The 18,839-nt window shown below is 49.6% G+C and overlaps 1 protein-coding gene across 1 annotated transcript in view; it reads left to right on the top strand.

Annotated features, from left to right (window-relative positions):
- Window positions 1–1,065: 1,065 nt before the first annotated feature.
- The window catches only part of ALDH4A1 (aldehyde dehydrogenase 4 family member A1), a 275,101-nt gene continuing 257,327 nt past the window's right edge, over window positions 1,066–18,839 (top strand). The window contains exon 1 of the mRNA XM_086921700.1: window positions 1,066–1,198. Coding sequence (XP_086777826.1) covers window positions 1,158–1,198 — 41 coding nt within the window. The 5' untranslated portion in view covers window positions 1,066–1,157. The remainder of the gene's footprint in view (window positions 1,199–18,839) is intronic.

Raw genomic sequence — 18,839 nt, 5'->3', positions numbered from 1 at the left:
ATAAAAAAGACACAATTCAGCTGCCACAAATGATTACAGCAGAGCAGCAATACAAGGGCCGCTATAATTATGTGGCAGGTGACCAAACCGTGCTGCAGTGTTGACTAAACTGTGCGAAAGGAAAAGGCAAATTATATGGTGTAATGGTGCATATTTTGTTGCAGTATTACGTCACTATTTTGTATTTTCTACACGTTAGCATTGTCTTAGCAAAGGTTTCCCCTTATTAGTATATGTTTGACACCTCAAAACAACGGCCAGCAATTGATAAGTGACCTGCACTGTAGAAAAGAGCTTGCCATTGTGAGGAAACGCGTGTTGGTGTTTTTTTTGTAATGTTTCAACCATTCGAGCTAGAAGCAAAACATTGTTGTTAAAATCTGCATTTTAAACAGACGATGATAGATTATGGGGCAAATATATAATTATGTGGAAAGCACCTAGGATTCTCATAAGGACATTGATCCTGATTAAGGTAATACATTCACTTTTACGCCCTATTAGATGCACGTAATATATCCTTATTAGATGCAAATTTGTATGTAGCTACTGCTGACTCCAGTGACGGTATCAAAAGTGTTATAGGAAAACGTGTTAACTTAGAAAAATATGTGCCACAGCAAATAGTATAAGTAAACCCCAAAATAAACTAATGTAATCATAACATAGCGCAGATTACACATGCTGCCACACAAGGTAACACTAAAGAAAACATTTTACTTGTACAGAGGCAAAAATGAACCGATTTTCTCAACCTACAGAAAACAGGCGCCTCTGTCAGCCTGGGTGTACAACAGCTGCCACTAGTGGCCCGAACCATAGCTCCTACACTTTGCTCTTCCCTATCACCCACAGTGTGTCAAACTGCCACCAGGTGCAAATGTCCCTAAGTAGATTCGCGCTGTCACCCTAAGACTAACAAGTGTCAACAGGTGCACGTGACCCGGACATAGCCATGTGCCTCAAGCTTACAAGTGAAAGCAAACGGGAGGTGGATAGGAGGCTGGCCAATCAGGGGAAGATGTCGGGGGGAACCAATCAGGCAGCGTTTTACAGCTACGCAGGGAGGTGTCACTGGAAGCGGAGGCTCGTGCCCTGCTGCGAGCTGTTGCTGCCAGTCTCAACCTTGGGGTACCTGTGTATGCCCACCCTACGCCATGTTACAGCTCAGGAGGTTCCTGCTGCGTTCCTGCACAGGGTAAGGACAACACTGCGACTCGGTCTGGGAAGATACAAATTGTATTGATCTGTTAAATCGCATTGGAGTGAGGATTAATTTAAAAAGGAGAAAGTAAACCAGTAAATAAAAATTGTCTTTGTCAGTATATATTCGGGAGGGTTCGTCTTTAAAAGGAAAGGTGTGCATATATAAGTGAGAACTCCGCAGGCTGCTCGCTGTGCCCCCTCGAGTCCTCATGGTGCGTTCCTCTGCGTGGGAATGACCTGACCCTTCAGTGAGGTCTGCATACTTCGCCTCACTCGGGCGTGTGTGTGCGCGAGTTGCTCACACTTCTGTTGACTAGATACACATAGGCACTTTTAAAGCATCCTGGCTGCTGCTCAGCGCGAGCCAGCAGCGCTTTGCATGTAGGGATTTGTATTTTTTTCGCCTACCATGAGTATTTTTATTTTATTTTTATTTATGCGTTTTTATATAGCGCGGACTTTACCCGAAGGCGTCAGAGCGCTTCACAATAGGAACAGAAACTTACAAATTACAAAAGCAGACGATAAGTTACATGAGGTAAAAGTGACAATTGAGAGCAAAAAAAATACACGAGGTAGCAAACAGTACAATACAGGAGGAAAGAGTGACGTGTGCAGGTTACAGGAGAAAACAAAGTACATTTAGAGGTAATATGCTGCAGTATAGGCTAGACACAGAGGCACAAGAACAAGTTACGTAGGCAATGGTGGCACTTGTGCAAGTATCAAAAGCAAACAAAATGTGAGAGGTAGCAAACAGTGTGTTACAAGAGAAAAGTGTCGTGTGCATGTTACAAAAGAGAACCAAACACTGGTAGAAGGATAATACTGCAATAAATGGCATACACTTCGACCACAAGAACACACTGGGAAGGCACTTCCATAGTCATGGAGAATAGTGTTCAGTGATGAGAGGTCTTCCTTCAGATAATAGAGAGGGCGTGAATTACTTTAGGAGGTGTCTTTGGAGGAGGAGAACTTTGAGGCGGAAGTGAGTTCCATATTCTCACCGCGTTGCCTGAAAAGGATTGGGCCATCAATCTTTCCTTCTTGAAAGTGGGAGGTTCAAGCAGTAGCTTTTCCGCATTACGTTAAGGTCTAGAGCCTCCAGAGAGTTTCAGCTTGTTAGCCAGGTACCGAGGAGAGGAGGAGTGCAAGGCTTTGTGGGTAATACAGGCAGTCTTGTCGCTCTAGCTTCGATGGGAAGCCAGCGGAGGGTGGATAACATGGGTGTGATGTAGTCGCTTCTTTTGGCCCCATAAATGAAACGAGCTGCTGAATGGAGAACAGATCTAAGAGGGGACAAGTGGGATTTGGGGAGGCCAGTGAGAAGAGAATTGCAGTAGTCCAGTCTGGAGAGGACCAGCGATTGCACCAGGGTTTTAAGGTCCTGCTCCGGGAAAAAGCGACAAATTCCCCAAAGAAGGCACAATTGGTATTGAGCAGACTTTGCAATGGAATTGATGTGGGAGATTAGATTGAGTTTTTTGTCGAGTATGACACCAAGGGATTTTGCGCTGTCGACAATGATGGGTTTATTGTTAAGTAGATTCATCTGATCCATCCATGATTGAACCGGGGGAGGAGAGAGTGAGGAGGAGAGGAGGAGGAATTCAGTTTTGGAGGGATTCAGAATCAGTTGATGAGTTGACATCCAGTTTTGAATGGAATCAAAAGTGGAGCTTAGGATGGAGAGATTGTGAGTGGAGGCGACCTTGAGGTAGATTTGAGTGTCATCTGCATAGAGATGATAGTGGATCCCGGATTTACTTAGGAGATTTCCCAGTGGTTCTAAATAGAGATTGAACAAAGTAGGTGCAAGTATAGAGCCTTGCAGAACACCTTGACCTACCCCACAGGAGATGAAATACTGTTCTCTATTTTGATCATTTGGGATCTATCTGAGAGGAAGGAGGCAAACCATCTAAGCACAGAGCAAGAGATTAATGAGCTGTTGAATTAGAAGCCAGGGCTCGATGGCATTGGGTTTCAGATCTGTTTAAAATATGGTCATGAAAAGCAAGCGACTTATTAGGAGCGCTCCAGTTGACTTGTTTCAGGGTTCAACATACTGCCTCGTTTCAGGGATGAGTGACACAGCCCATGTTGCTTTTCTCTGCATTCTGGGGCTCGCCATTGCATATTTACTCATTTGAGATACAACAAATTACCTAGAGGCTGAAGTGTCGAAGAGGACAGAGGAACTGTGACCACTGAGATTAGGATGGGACAAGGATGGCTGCTGGGAGCTAAAAGATACACAACTTTATAAGACAGCATTGGCAAAGCCAATACGTTTTGCCTACGCAAGAGCTATTGGCTTTGCCAATGTTTTTTTGCCTTGTTGTACAGCCTCCTGGATTGGAGTAGAGCGGAGTGGCATGGCATAGACTGAAGTGGCTTGTAGTGGCATAGAGTGAAGAAGCGCATAGTGGAGCTTGGTGTGGAGTGGCAGAGTGGAGTGCACTTTAGTAGAGCAGAGTGGTGTAGAATGCAGTGTTGTGGAGTGGATTGGCATAGAGTAGAGTTAAATGGAGTGGATAGACGAATGGGGCAGAGCGGTGTGGAGTGGCATGATGTAAAGCGGTGTGGTGTGGCGTAGAGTGACATTGTGTGGAGTGGGGTAGAGTGGCACTGTGTGAAGTGGGGTAGAGTGGCACTGTGTGGAGTGGGGTAGAGTGGTACTGTGAAGTGGTATGGCGTAGAGTGGCAATGAATGGACTGTCGTAGAGTACAGTGGCATGGAGTTCAATGGTGCAGAGTAGAGTGCAGTGGCGAAGAGTAGAGGGGTGCAAAGCAGAGTACAGTACAGTACAGTGGTGTAGAGTGCACTGCTGCAGATTTGCATGGTGTGAAGTGGAGTGGTATAGAGTAGATTGGTACAGAGTACAGTACAGTAACGCAGAGTCCAGTGGCGTAGAGTACAGTGTTGTAAAGTAGAGTGCAGTGAAGAGTGGTGTAGAGTGCTGTTACGTCGAGCGCTCTCACATCCGAGGACCTTCTGCAAGACGATAAACACAACAACATAGCTAATTTCGCCGATATTTGCTTTCTGGACAGAAGAGCGCTGCTCGGCCAACTGTTGAACAAAGATAGTACTAAGGACACATCCCACAACCCGGTATACTTGGGTGAGGGAGGTTTGGCAGCCCTGATGCCTTTTAACAGCTTACATACCATCGGGTGCATGCCCACCGGTTTCCCGTCTATCTGGGTATGCCCCGCCGAAATTGCCGAACGAAAATTATTAACCGACCGGTACGCTAGACCGGCTCCGGCCTTCTCCGTCAGAAAATTCAAAACTTGGGACAACTCTGCCCCCACGGGATCCAGACGTCGTCCCACGCACCAATCCACCCAGTTCTTCCAGGCTGAGGAATAACGTTTTCTGGTGGAAGGCGCCCATGCCTGTCCGATAAACTCAGCAGTTTCGCTCGAAATTCCCGGCAACTGCCATTGTTCCCGGAAAGCCTCCATGCCATCAGCGACAGCTTGCCCTCCAGTAGCAACGGGTGCTGTTCCTGTTGAGGGCCCTGCAACAACCATTTCGAGTCTGGAAGCATCCGTGGGCAATCGCAGCTCCACTGCAAAAGCTTGGGGAACCAAGCCTGAGACGTGCACCACGGAGTCACCATGACTATCTCCGCTTTCTGCCTGATTACCTGTGTCATTACCCTGGGAATCAAGAGGAAGGGGGGAAAGGCATACTGCGTCCCCTGAGACCAGTCCTGGAGGAAGGCATCCGTCGCCGCCGCCATCGGATCCGGTCTCCAGCTGAAGAACCGGTGAATTTGAAACGAGAGCCTGGAGGCAAATAGGTCCGTCCGAAACGGGCCCCACGTCGCCTGAAGCCACTGGAAGACACGAGGGAGCAGCTTCCACTCGCTGTAGTCCCTCAGGTGTCTGGAATTCCAATCTGCTACCTGATTGGCCTGACCTGGAATGTATTCCGCCACCACCGAGATCTGGTTTTGGAGACAATGCCAAAAATCCTTGGCTATCTGAACAAGCATTGACGACCTCGTGCCGCCCAACTTGTTGATATACCTCACCGCTGACACGTTGTCCAAACGGAGGAGGATGCAACAAGACGTCTGCTTCGGGGATAATGTGCGAATCGCAAACGACCCCGCCAGCAGTTCCAAACAATTTATGTGCATTTCTAGTTCTTGCGCCGACCATCTGCCGCCTGTAGAAACTTCTCCACAGCGCGCGCCCCAGCCCCACCTGCTGGCGTCGGACTCGATCACTACCTCCGGCTGGGATCCGAAGATCGCCCTGCTGTTCCAGGCATCCACGTGGCTTAACCACCACTGTAGTTCTGTCCGTACCTCCTACGAAAGAGGTACTGAGTCCGTGTACGATAGGCCCCTTCGTAGATGTTGTATCTTGAGCCTTTGGAGGGCCCTGTAATGCAGCGGCCCCGGAAAGATAGCTTGAATGGACGATGCCAGTATACCCACTACTCTGGCCAGCGTCCTGAGAGTCACCACCTGACTGTCTAACAATTTCTTTATCTCTAGTTTCAAATCCCGCAACTTGGCTTGCGGAAGGCATAGCTGTGCAGACAGGGAATTGATCGTGAACCCCAGAAACTCTACCGATTGCGTCGGAACCAGCATCGACTTCTTTGCGTTGATTACAAACCCCAAACTTTGGAGTAAGGACATAATCATGGTCAGATGCCGCAGGAGACGGAATCGATCCTGCGCCATGAGTAATATATCGTCTAGATATATGATCAGTCGTACTCCTCTTTCCCTGAGGAAGGCGACCACCGGTTTCATCACTTTCGTGAAGCACCATGGAGCCGAGGATAGACCGAAGGGAAGAGCCAAGTATTCGTAACATTGGTTGTCCCACATGAATTGTAGAAACCTGCGATGAGGGGGAAAAATTGGTATAGACAGATATGCATCTTTGAGGTCCAGACGGACAAACCAATCCCCTTCCTGCAGCAAATCCGCCAGGAGATGAATACCCTCCATTTTGAAATGGTTGTAAGTCAAGTATTGGTTGAAATCTCTGAGGTTGAGCACCAACCTGTTGCCTCCCCCTTTCTTCTGGACAAGGAAGACGTTGCTGAAGAAAGACCGAGGACCCCTCTGAACCCGAGCGATCGCCCCTTTCTTCAGCAATTCTTCCACCTCTTCGCTTATAAAATTGTGATCTTGTAGGGAAAAATGGAGAGGTGGAGGGGGAAACCCCTGCGCTGGGCGGGAGTAAAATTCCAATTGAAAGCCCTGAATAGTCTGCAGCACCCACGCATCCTGCGTCAAAGCTCGCCACTGCGCCATGCAATGCTGCGTTCGTCCCCCCAACGGTAGAACGGAAATATCTGTAACACTCACCGGAATTCTGACTTGACTTGAAGGAAGCCCTGTTGTTTCCCGACTGGAAACGTCCCTTGGAGAATCTCCGTTTGGATGGATAGAAAGTTCCATCGCGGGTGGAGTCCCACTCTCCACGACCGCGACCAAAGTCTCCACGCTGGGAGCCCTGCTGATATCCTCGGCCTGACGAGCGGCCCCCGCCTCGTCCGGCCCTGGTGAAAACCCCTTGGCTAAGGGCCCGCTTTATTCCGCTCTGAGCCTTGTCAAGGGCGCTGAAGGTGCCGACGTACTTAGTAACATCCTTTACGAATTTATCGCCAAATAGGACACCCCCAGCCAGGGGTCCCGGTTCCGCTTCCGCAAGCTCCGTGAGGTTGCTGTCTATCCGAAGTAGCAGGGATTTGCGCCTCTCAGAAGAGATGGCGCAATTAGCGTTGCCCACAAGGCAAATGGCGCGCTGGGCCCAGCCCGCCAGAATGTCCGGGTCAACCGCCTCCGTACCTTCCTTGGCCTTCAACGCCATTTCCAAAATTTTTGCGAGGGGCCCCACGACGTCCAACATCTTGTCTTGGCAGCCCCGCCAAGCCCTGTCCAACCCCCTCTTCGGATCCTTCGAGAACTTTCTCAAGAACGTGAGCATGCTCGCGTCTATCTCCGGAGTGTCTGCTACGCCATCCGGAATCTCAGGGCGGGGGCACTCTGACCTCAAACGATTACGAACCTCTCTGCCGAAACCCTTTCGGAGGTTCTCTTGCAGGTATTCGGAGACCGCCGGGGGTGGAATCCAGTCCGAGGACCGGGGATGGACGATATCCGACGGATCAAAACTGAAAGTTCCGATCTTTTCCTCCGTCGGTTTTGGGCCGGCTCTGGCCTTCTTGAAGGGAGGAGGATGTTCCTCCGAAGTATCGGTATCGGTACCTGTGTCCGTATTAGTCGTAGTTGTGTCCGTATCTACAGGGATCGGGCGTTTAGATTTGGCCTTTCCACCCACGTTGGGCTGGTCCGAGGGTCCTCTCGCCGGCAGGGAAGCCAAGGACTGAGCATGCGGCCACTGCTGCCAGGCCGAGTCCGTTGCAGAAGAAGTGGCTGCTTGTTTCTGTTTCTTCTTCCCTCCATAACCATGGCGTTTGGCAAAACCCTCGAGCTGTTTGCGAATAGGACGCAGAGCCTCAGCAAGCGCCTGATGCACCGTCTGCGGGACTTTCGTCTCCATAGCCTTCGCCACCGAAGCGTGGACCGAGGCATCCAAGGCTTCCACTATATTGTCTTCCAGAACAGCCTCCTGCTGTCCTTCCACAATCTCCTCCCCATCATTATGCTCCTCATCTGGGTAACGAACCCAACCTTCCATCGTGAAGGTACACTGGCGATCCGGCGGTACAAGGGGGGGTATAGGGGCGGGTCAGCCCAGGCACACTGAAACACAAACTGCAGGCAACGTTTCCTAAACCCCCTCAGCAAAGCTGTAATCAAAGGTCAAAGACCTGGGCCCTTCGATTCCTTGAGCATGTGCACACTCTGGGCCACGTATCGATTTTCCAACCAACAAGCTCAAGAGCGCTGGCGATCACACAAGGGGACCTGCCGGTGTGTGGAACGCGTAGGTAATGCGTTCGCAGAAAGCCGAGGAATCAGACCGAGGCGCGCCGCCCAAACGCTACCAAAACTGCCGAATTAGCCCACTTTGGTAAGCGTTTATGGCGCGCGCGTCAGCCGAGAGCCACCCGGAGAAAGCGTCAGGGCGTATGAGGGAAGCCTCTGCGCGCCTTGCGGCTGCCGGTAACGGGCTCCTGTGCGGTGCGCGGCGGCCCCCTTGCCGGTCAAAGACCGTTGTTTTGGACGCTCGTTAAGCGCGCGGTCCAGTGGACGGACGTCCAAATGTCTATGGCTCTGAAGTGGTTCAATAACGGACAGAGAAAGTGCAACAATACAATTTGAACACAAGGTAATAAAAGCAATTCAAACGCTGAGCTATCCGCTCAATCATACAATCCTATACCAAAATCAATTCACAATAACCCCAAAGGAACAACCCAAACACAAGCAGAGTGAGGGGACCAAGGGGAGGTGCACTTAACTCTGACTTGAGCAGCAAAGAAAGAGGATGTGAAACGCATGCAAGGGGTTCTTATGGACTGTGGGGGCGTGCCTATAACCATGGTGTTCATGGGAAATGTAGTAATTTATTGTTTGTTGCGAAAATAATATATTTTCATTGGCTGCTGTGTTGATGCAGTAAAGTTTGAGAAGCATAATCAGAAGCCTCCGGTCCTGTAATAGAATCTGGGAGCATGATGTTGGGTAGAGGCCGCATCAAGACTGGTGGTACAATGGTATTTTTATTGGCTTGCGACAACTAAGAATAAATTAAAACAAATGAAATAAATCATAGAGCCAGATAATAACTTTGAGTTCTCAGTTAACCAGTGCTGTTGAATGCTGCTAATGTATTGTGCATTAATGTAGTAACGCAGTCCTTGAATTTCACCTGAGACTCTGTGACTCAGTTATGATCATATTGCCAATTCCTTCTGCTCACCTGTGTTTGGGAGCATATGTGCTGCATCTTGAGTTTGGGTCGTACTTGCAACCAAAACATTAGCTGTTCTCTAATGAAGAGCTTCTGTTTATGCTTATGTGATGTTAATCACAGCTTCCTGATGGGTGGGTGGTCAGTCCTGTAGAAGTTAAGCAAGTAAAGCATGCAAAGTAAACCTTGGCTTTAAGCGAGATGAAAAATGTGTGTGTGGGGGGAGGCTCTGAAAAGGGGTGTGACTTACCTAATTAAGGGCATGGCTTAAAACAACCACATTTTCTGTTGTTCCTTTAGTGTACCATCTAACCAGTATTTTGATGCTGCTCTGAGCTTTTTAGGGCTTGGCCTACATCCCACGAAGTGGGTGTGGCCAGAGTCCTCTAGAGAGCAGTTCGACAAGCTAACCTAGACATTCCAGAGAAGCGCGTGAATTGTGTTTGTTATTTATGGCAGCTGCATGTCAGTTTGCCATCGCATGGCTGTCTTTTTACAAGGCAGCACGCAATAGGCCATAGTCTGTAGCGTTTCTCCACTTCCTGCATATTCTGTGCGGAGACGCGCACCAGAAGGCTATAAATGATCAATTACCAGCTGTCAGGGGGGCCGTAATTGAATCCAGATGCTGGGCGCGCGGGCACCATTCTTTGCTGTCTGCTCTCGGAAGCCTTGGAACTGTATTTGGCATTCCTGGAGCGTGTGCATTTAGTGTCCGGACTGGATGATGCTGGGAGCGCGTTCACTCCAGCCTCTCCTCCTGGGCCTCGGCTCGACAGAGGTGCGCGCCTCGAAGGCTGCTCAGGAGTCTGCCGGGTCAGGCACAGTATGTTTTTTGTTGAAATCTGCAAGTTATGCAACAGGTTGCAGTTTGCGTGCAAGTACATTAACGGAAAGCACCACTAGCGCGGAAGCACAAAACAATGATGTGTCCATGAACATAAGTGAAAACAGAGCAGTAAATAATGAGGCAGTGAAGTGGTTGCTAGAAATCAAAATCACTTGTTAGCACTGTTAAATTTGTGTCATAATAAGTGCCAGGGCCCAAGATATTTCTGAGGAGGCCACTGCTGCTTGCCCTACTTCAGGCCACTGCCAGTGATGCGAAATACGAGAACCAACGGCACCTACTATCCAGTGTAGGACTTAAAAAAACAAGCATGTATACCCAGTCATGCATCTGCTCAGAGTAGTGAGTGCAGAGTAGTGAGTGCAGAGTAGTGAGTGCAGAGTAGTGAGTGCAGAGTAGTGAGTGCAGAGTAGTGAGTGCAGAGTGCAGGGTAGTGAGTGCAGGGTAGTGAGTGCAGAGTAGAGAGTGCAGAGTAGAGAGTGCAAAGTACAGAGTGGCGAGTGCAGAGTGCAGAGTGGCGAGTGCCTGTTCCAGAGAGAGCAGGGTATGCTTGTGCGCTTACACGGTGCACTGACACACAGGAGCTAAAACAAAGAACAGCTGAACACGTGGGAGCTTAATTGAGGCAGCCGGCCCTCTGTGAAGGGAGCAGGAAGGAGGGGATGCCTCAACCAATCAAGCACAGCTACTCACAACCTACTGTACGATTACAACACAGGCCGAATGGCAGAGCTAGGTCTTTTCGCATTACGCAGGGTGAGCAGTGTGTGAGTGTGTAGGGTGAGCAGTGTGTGAGCGTGCAGGGTGCACCTCCACAAAACTCACGCTATATACGGCTGAAAAATAGCACTAGGCGACAATAATGAAATTCAACAGTACTGCAAAAGCATGGCTTAAATTACAAACAAAGTCTTGCAGTTGCCCATTGTTACTGACAATGCCATTTATTTAACGATTAAGCTATTGGCAATGTAAATGACAATGCCATTTATTTATGATTCAAAGAAATGTCATGAGCAATGCCAATAGCTCTACCTTTAATGATGCCGAGACCATTGCATTGTAAATGCTTGTTGCTGTTGTATTCAAATATATGACACAACAACTGACATACACTTAAAACCAACCAGGGCTATTGGCTTTGTAAGTGATGGTTAGCTGTTTGACATAAATGAGTCGCAACAAGGATTTCAAATTAGAAATTATAAGACTGTGAATTAAACATTACTGAGGCCTGTCTTTACAGTGTCTCAATTACTCCTGGTATGTTCATTCTATAGCTATATATGCCTGTTTTCTCTCCACCATTTGCAAATCTTACAACTCCTCTCTTTCCTCTTCAGCACCCTATTTTACCTCTCGCCTCTATTCACTTCCTATCATCTCTACTTCACCACCTCCAAGCACACTAAGCACCCACTCACCTGTAAGCACCCTATTTTCTTTAACTTTGCCTTGTTAATATTTTGGCAGCTGTATACCTCCTTCACAAACATTTTAGCAGAATCGCAATTGCAACTGAAATACATGACCATTGCTCTGTGCACTCTGCAGAGAGGCCAACAATTGGATAACCATGTATTCTGAGCACCTTTTTGACCCACTGACGAGCACTGTGAGTAACTCGCACTACCTTCAACCTCAACTCTGAACTCTAGAACCCTTAATGATGACCGGTATAAACACCTGGAGGTGACTCAGTTCAAAATATGTATTATGCAGGAGTAATAGCTACGTAGAAAAAAAATCCAACAAAAAAACCCCTGAAAAAAGCTTAACACTCTTAGTAAATGCAATATTAAGTAAAACGTGAAATATAAACCAAAACTAAATCACTGACATAAACGACCTAAACATTTTTCACATTTATTATTCAGAAATCGACAAGTGTTTTTTACCAGTAAAGTTATGGGCAATGATGCAGAGTGTGATAGGGACGCATTTCAATGTCTGTTTTCTATTACTACTGGATCTGAGACCCGAAGGTACCTGGCCCAACTAAAGCCTTGAGGTTAACAGTGTCCAACTTTACACCTTTCATATCACCAAATGCTTGCTAGAAGAGATACAGAAATTAGTTTTTTTTCTGTCAAATCATTTTATTTTCCCCCAAATCAGGGAGCAGGCAGCAGACGGACTGTTACACAGCGTTAAGCCTACAACCCACTCGGGGCCGGCCGCGTCATTATGTGGTGCAGTAAATAACATTTATAAGTCTCACACTCAAAACCATTGTACACAGCGTTCCGCCTACAACCCCACAGGGCCGGCCGCGTCATATGATACCCAATATATGCTGTGCAGTCATTGCCTGAAATAGCCCGACCCCTGGGGCTGAATACAACCAATAAAGCAATAGAGGTAGAACAAATAGACTACGGGGCCCAAACTTCCAACAGAGTAGCAAAGGAAAGGACAGTAGGACAGAGTAGATAGTAGGAATAAGTAAAGAAAAGAAACTGGAGAGACAGTCAAAGAGAGCACCGAGCGTGTCAGAGGGGGGAGGAGGAAACCAGCGCGCCATGCGCCAGGTCATATTGCTGCATCCACATTGGCCTAGGCTTCGCGTTCTAGAGCTCTCATGCTAACAGCATGCCCGGCTCTGGGGGGACCGCGGCGTCTTCCACAAGCTGTAGCGCCCGGAGTCTGGTAGGCATATGTCGCGCATGCTTTACTGCGCATAAATATTTCACTAGGGGTTGCCAGACCGCCTCAAAGCACGTGTCGCAAGCGTGCAGTCTGGCTGTGAGAAGTTCCATTGTTATAACATGCCATAGTCGCACAAACCAGGCTGTGATTGGCGGCGCCTCCGTCTTTTTCCAATACAAAGCTATGAGCTGCTTGGCCGCTCCTAGCATTTGAAGCACCAGTGTCCAATCACTCCGGGTCAGCGCCTTCAGACCAGCAGGTTTGATACCTAACAGCAGCGTGCTAGCGACTTCAGGCAGAGGGAATCCCAGCACCCCCCTGATGTGGCTTAAGACTTCCTTCCAGAAGAGGGTTAGAGAAGGATAGGCCCACCATATGTGAATAAAGTCCCCAGTTGCAGACTGACACCTCCAACACTCAGGGGAGGAGGCAGGGAACATCTTGTGCAGACCTGGGGCGTGTAGTACTACTGGGTCATTACCTTATAGGCATTCTCTTGATGCGGAATGCTATGATATACTTTGGGGATGTCCCGCCATAGGCGACCCCACTGCGCCGAGGTGATGTCTGTTCCTGAAATGGAGTGCCAGCGTTGCTGATACGGATGGGATGGCGGTTTGTGAGGGTGCTGCAAGATCTGATAGATTTTTGATACCAGGCCCTTTGAGTCAACAAAGGAGCGGACCAGCCGCTCGAACGGAGTGAAAGCACGCTTAGCCGCCTGGTATGTGCCATCTTCCTTCACCCAGTGCCTCAGCTGAGCGTATTGCAATCCAGCTTCACGTGGTATCTTAAATTCCTCTCTGCATTGAGCAAAGGACTTGAAAGAGCCCCCATCGAACACATTCGTAAGCACTCTGCAGTTGCCCTGTGGCCACTTGTTTAAGGCCCTGGTGCTATAAGCCGGCGGGAAGCACGGATTCCCCTCTATTGGGGTGTGCGGCAAGGGAAAGGTTGTGAGGCCCCTGCACACTTATCCCAGATCTCTAGTACCGTTTTTGTGGGTACCGCCATGTATGCGCTCCGAGAGCGCCCCGCCCTAGGTCTCCACGGCAAATCCCAGATGGTGCGCCCAGTCACTGCTCTATCCATATACAACCACCCCTTCTCGCTTTCAGTGACACTCCATTCTACTATAAAACGGAGGTGTACTGCCCAGTAATACTTCACAAGGTTAGGGCACGCCAGCTCCCCCCTGTCACGTGGCACCAATAGAAGTGCCTAGGAAAAGCGGGGCCTCCTTCCCCCCCAGATGAAGTTGGTGAGGTCACGCTGCAGGTCTCTTATATTGTGCAGCGGGATGGGTGTGAGAAGACACTGGAATAAATATAAGACTTTGGGGAGGATAGACATCTTAAGAGCATTGAGTCTGCCCAACCACAACAGCACTAGCGACTTCCACCTCCTCAGATCTTCAAGGACCGAGTGCCGACACTCCCTCCAATTTACTTGCGTCCACTCCTCTAACAAGGGGGTCAGCTGTAGGCCAAGATATCGAATGTGATGGGCTGTCCACCGGTACGGAGCTATCTGCTCCAAGTGGGGTATCTCAGCCTTCAGGATGGTGAGGTTGAGGGCCCAAGACTTATTGTGATTGATCTTCAGGCCGGAGACTCGCTCAAAGAGGCACAGCACTGAGTGTACTGCCGGTAGGGATTCTTGAGGCTTCGTTAGCGTAAGGATTAGGTCGTCTGCGAAGAGCTCTACTTTGTTCTCTCGACCGCCTAGGGGGATACCATGGATGTCATGTGTCCGGCGAGTCATTTCTGCTAGCGGCTCTATTGCCAGGGCAAATAACAGGGGTGAGAGCAGGCAGCCCTGTCTGGTTCCCCTACCGATGTCAAACGGCGCCGTGAGCTGTCCATTGACTCGGATCCTGGCCCGCGGCGCAAGATACGGCGCCATGATCCTAGTGATCATCTTCTGGCCAAGCCCCATCCTGTGCAGCACCGCTCGTAGGAAGGACGAGTCCACCCGGTCGAACGCCTTCTCCGCGTCTAGCGAGAGAAGACAGCCTGGGATCTTCCAATGATGCGCCTTTCCCACAAGGTGTGCGACCCTGCGCACATTGTCTGCCCCCTGCCGGTTGCCGATGAAACCCACTTGGTCTGGGTCTACCAGGCCCGGCATATGTGGGTCCAATCGCTTCGCCAGCAACTTGGTGTATATATATATATATTTTTTTATAAACCTTTATTCGCAATAAGTAGTGGAAGACAAGCAAGAGATCATCAATGACGTACGTATAAAGCATACAAAGAGTAAGGTGTAGTGTAGTGCAGCGGCATACATGAAGTGTCCAGGTGTCATATCCAGAAGGGGGAGCACAGCGGGCAGAAATGAAGTCATGGTAACAGCAGTGGCATGCGACGTTACACATCAGTACAGAGCATATAAACACATCAATAATGCAAATAACAAGCATATACCTTTCCAAGGAGGAGAGCAGCGGCAGGGCCGCGGGTACGTACACACAGTGCAGCAGTCCCTGAGGTAAGGCATCATAAGCAGCACCACAAGGGAGAGGGACGTAAATCCCCGCTCCCCCGCCGATGGTCATAGCACACCCTATACATCGAAATAAGCAGTAGTGCAAATAGATAGACCCTCACATCGTGTAAACTGGACAAGTGGCAAAGAAACGTGTAATTCCAACAAAATGAAGCCCCATTAACCCACCCCAACCCGATCCGCACTGTCCGAATCAGAATCCTGCACAGCCCTGGTGAGGAGGTACACCTGCAGTGGGCTCCAAAAGTCTCTGGGCCTACAGCGCACAGGCATCATTTCTGCGTAAACATTATATTGGTCCTGACAATAAATGACATCTTTCAACCAGTCCTCGAACTGCGGTATTCTGCCCCTTCCCCAGCAACAGGCCACACGCCTCTTTGCCAGCAGCAGAGCTACATCCACAAACCTACGATATAACGCTGGCACCTCCTTGGTATAACCCAACAACAGGACCATAGGGTCAAGTGGCACTCCACTGTCGGTCATAACCTGGAGAGCATCATGGACTTGCACCCAGTACTCCGAAACTACCCCGCAAGCCCAGGCCAAATGAAGAAAATCGGCACCTGGCATATGACAACGAGCACACCTATCGTCCTCTGCTAGCCGGAACCTGAGCTTCCTAGCCGGGGTGTAGTAAAAACGCTGTATGAACTTGTAGTGTATGATCTTTAGGCGGCAGCTAGAGGAGATGTTGGCGGTCACACCACAACAATACTTCCATTGGTCATCAGAGATGGAAATTCCAAGCTCAGCATCCCACTGGGCTCGCGCCCGCCCAGGCGAGACAGCTCGTTGCTTCCTGATGGCACCATACAATCTAGACACCAAGTGACGTCCATCAGAAAGTAACAGCACATGAAGCGGTAGGGTCACATCCGGCTCCCCGGGGAACTCAGGTAACAGCGATCTCAGGCCTTGTCGCAGCCGGACATAATAAAACATTTCAAGGGGGGAGTACGCCCCACCCCCAAAGAACTGCTCCAGGGTACGGAAGGTGCCCTCACGAAACAGATCACCCCAGGTAAGTATCGGAAGACGACTGCACAGGCGCTGGAATCCAGTTTCCTGCAGAAGAGACAGAGCAGGGTGATATATCAGAGGCAACGCAGGCGAGTAGAGAAAAGCGACATCCAGCGCCTTTGCGATACGCTTCCATGCATCAACAGTGCAGGTAACCGTCGTTTGGTGTGTGTCAATGTCCCCAACATTACCCAGGACCATGCCCTCCAATGGGAGAGGATGAGCAACCCACTGTTCAGCGGCCACCTGAGGCATAAACGGCGTGGGGCGCATCCAGTGGTAGGCGTAGGGCGCTTGAGCGCTGACATAATACAGTTGAAAATCAGGGACGTCGAAGCCCCCATCGACATAAGGCAGCGTCAGCGTAGCCCACGCCACTCGTGGCTGTTTTCCCCCCAGAACAGCCGAAGCAAGTCCGAGCGGAGACGAGTGAAAAAATAAGCCCCAGGATAATACGGAATGTTTTGAAACAAATATAAGAAGCGGGGTAACACCACCATTTTAATGAGAGATGCTCTACCCGCCATAGACAATGGTAAAGACATCCACCTCGTTATGCTATCTGCTAACTTAGTTATAGCCACACCGTAATTAAGCCGTAGCGTCTCCTCCTTGAGCAATGACACAACAATACCCAGATACCGCAGCTCCGAGTCACACCACTCCAGGGGGTAGTCAAGTGGAAAACGATGAACCGCTGCAGTGAGTGGAAAGAATTGGGATTTCTGCCAATTGATTTGAACTCCAGATATACCGCCAAAGACAACAAACTCACGTAGCACCGCGTTAAGATTCAACTGAGGATCCTTCACATAAAGGGTAACATCATCAGCATACAGGGATATGCCAATCTGCCGCTGAAGACAATTGAATACACTCTGTTGATGCAATTGCCGAATCCTACATGCAAGAGGCTCTATAGCAATGGCAAACAAGAGGGGAGAGAGTGGACACCCCTGCCTGGTCCCTCTCGTGATCGGGAAAGGGGAGGACAACACACCATTCACAACCACTCTGGCCATAGGGTCAGTGTAAAGTAATTTTACCCATGATATAAATATTCTGGGAAAGCCCATCCTGCACAGAACGTCTATTAAATAACCCCATTCCACCGAGTCAAACGCTTTTGTCGCATCTAGAAAAACAGCAGCCACCGGAAGCTCCGGGGCTATGGTTGGAATCTAGGAGAATAATGTACGAAGATTATGGGACGTCGCCCGTCCAGGCACAAATCCTGACTGGTCAGGCAGCACTATAATGGGCATAAGCTCAGAGAGACGCATCGCCAACACCTTGGCCAGAATTTTAACATTGCAGTTGAGCAATGAAAGAGGCCTATAGGAACCCACGTCAAGGGGATCTTTGCCAGGTTTGAGCAAAGAGGTGATAGCAACTTCCCTCATAGACCCTGGCAGGCGCCCTACCTCAAGGGATCCTCGAATACCTCCCGCAACACCGGAGCCATAATATCCACGTAACATTTATAAAATTCGGCGGGGAGACCATCAAGGCCTGTAGCCTTGCCATTATTAAGAGACATGATGGCACTCCTGACCTCATCGACCTCCAGGGGCCTACCCAGAAAAGCCCTATGATCGTCAGAGAGCCAGCAAAGCGACAACTCATCCAGAAACCCCCCATATCTCACATCTCCCGAGTGCTGGGAAGTGTATAAGTGTGTGTAGTGTTGCAGAAACGTGTCCCTATTAGTCGTTGTGTCCGTACATCGCGTACCATCAGCCAAGACCAGTTCCAAGACATCCGATCCATGCCTCTGGTGTCTCGTGAGAGCAGCGAGCACCTTCCCCGGTCGTTCACCTTCACAATACCGTCTAGCCACCCAGTATTTTCCTCTATGCTTCGCTTCCCTGGCCGCTTCTTCCTCGTATTCCGAAAGTTTATCTCTAAACTGGTGCATGAGATCAGGGTCAGAGCCATCAAGCAGTCTACGCTCTAGGCGTCGTAGGTCGGCTTCCAAGCCAGCAAGTGTACGAACAATAGTCCTGAGTACTCCACAACTCTTGGAGATTGTGACCCCCCCGGATCGTAACTTTGAATGCTTCCCATATCACCTCCACGCTGTCCACAGATCCCCTATTCCTCGGGAAGAAAGCCTCTATTTCCTCGCCCAGCTCTGCCTTAAAGATGGGGTCCAGAAGGGCCGATGGGAAGAGCTTCCAGGGCGGTCGCGGTCGGTGCAATCCAGGCACCGATACCACAACCCTAACTGGACAGTGGTCAGAGTATGTCCTGGGGAGGTGTGTCACCCCACGCAATCCAGCCACTAGTCCTCTGGAAAGGAAGATATAATTCAACCTCGCCCAGGTACGGGCCTGTGTCGTGAAATGCGTGCCCTCCTTAACAGTGGGGTGTACATATCGCCAGCTGTCTACCAGCCCCGCCTCTTCCACAATGCCCCGCATGACATCCCTGGCCTGAACGTTGTACTGATGACTCCCCTCCGATCTGTCCTCAAGAGCCCCCATTGCCAGATTAAAATCCCCCCCCACACAATATGGGAAGCGTCTACAGCAAGTACATGATCCCACAGTGCAAGAAAAAAAGCAGGAGTATCAACATTCGGTGCATAACAATTCACAAAAAGTACAGTGATCTGCCCAATCCTCCCCCACAACAGTACATATCTCCCGTCAGAGTCTAAGTGTGATCCCAACTCCTGGAAGGTAAGTGATTTCTTAATCAATATTGCAACCCCCCTTGCATAAGAGGA

Source organism: Lissotriton vulgaris, chromosome 5, assembly GCF_964263255.1.
Source record: "Lissotriton vulgaris chromosome 5, aLisVul1.2, whole genome shotgun sequence".
In the NCBI taxonomy this organism is placed as follows: domain Eukaryota; kingdom Metazoa; phylum Chordata; class Amphibia; order Caudata; family Salamandridae; genus Lissotriton; species Lissotriton vulgaris.
Note: the sequence above shows the minus strand (reverse complement) of the source record. Positions and strands in the feature narration are given on the sequence as shown.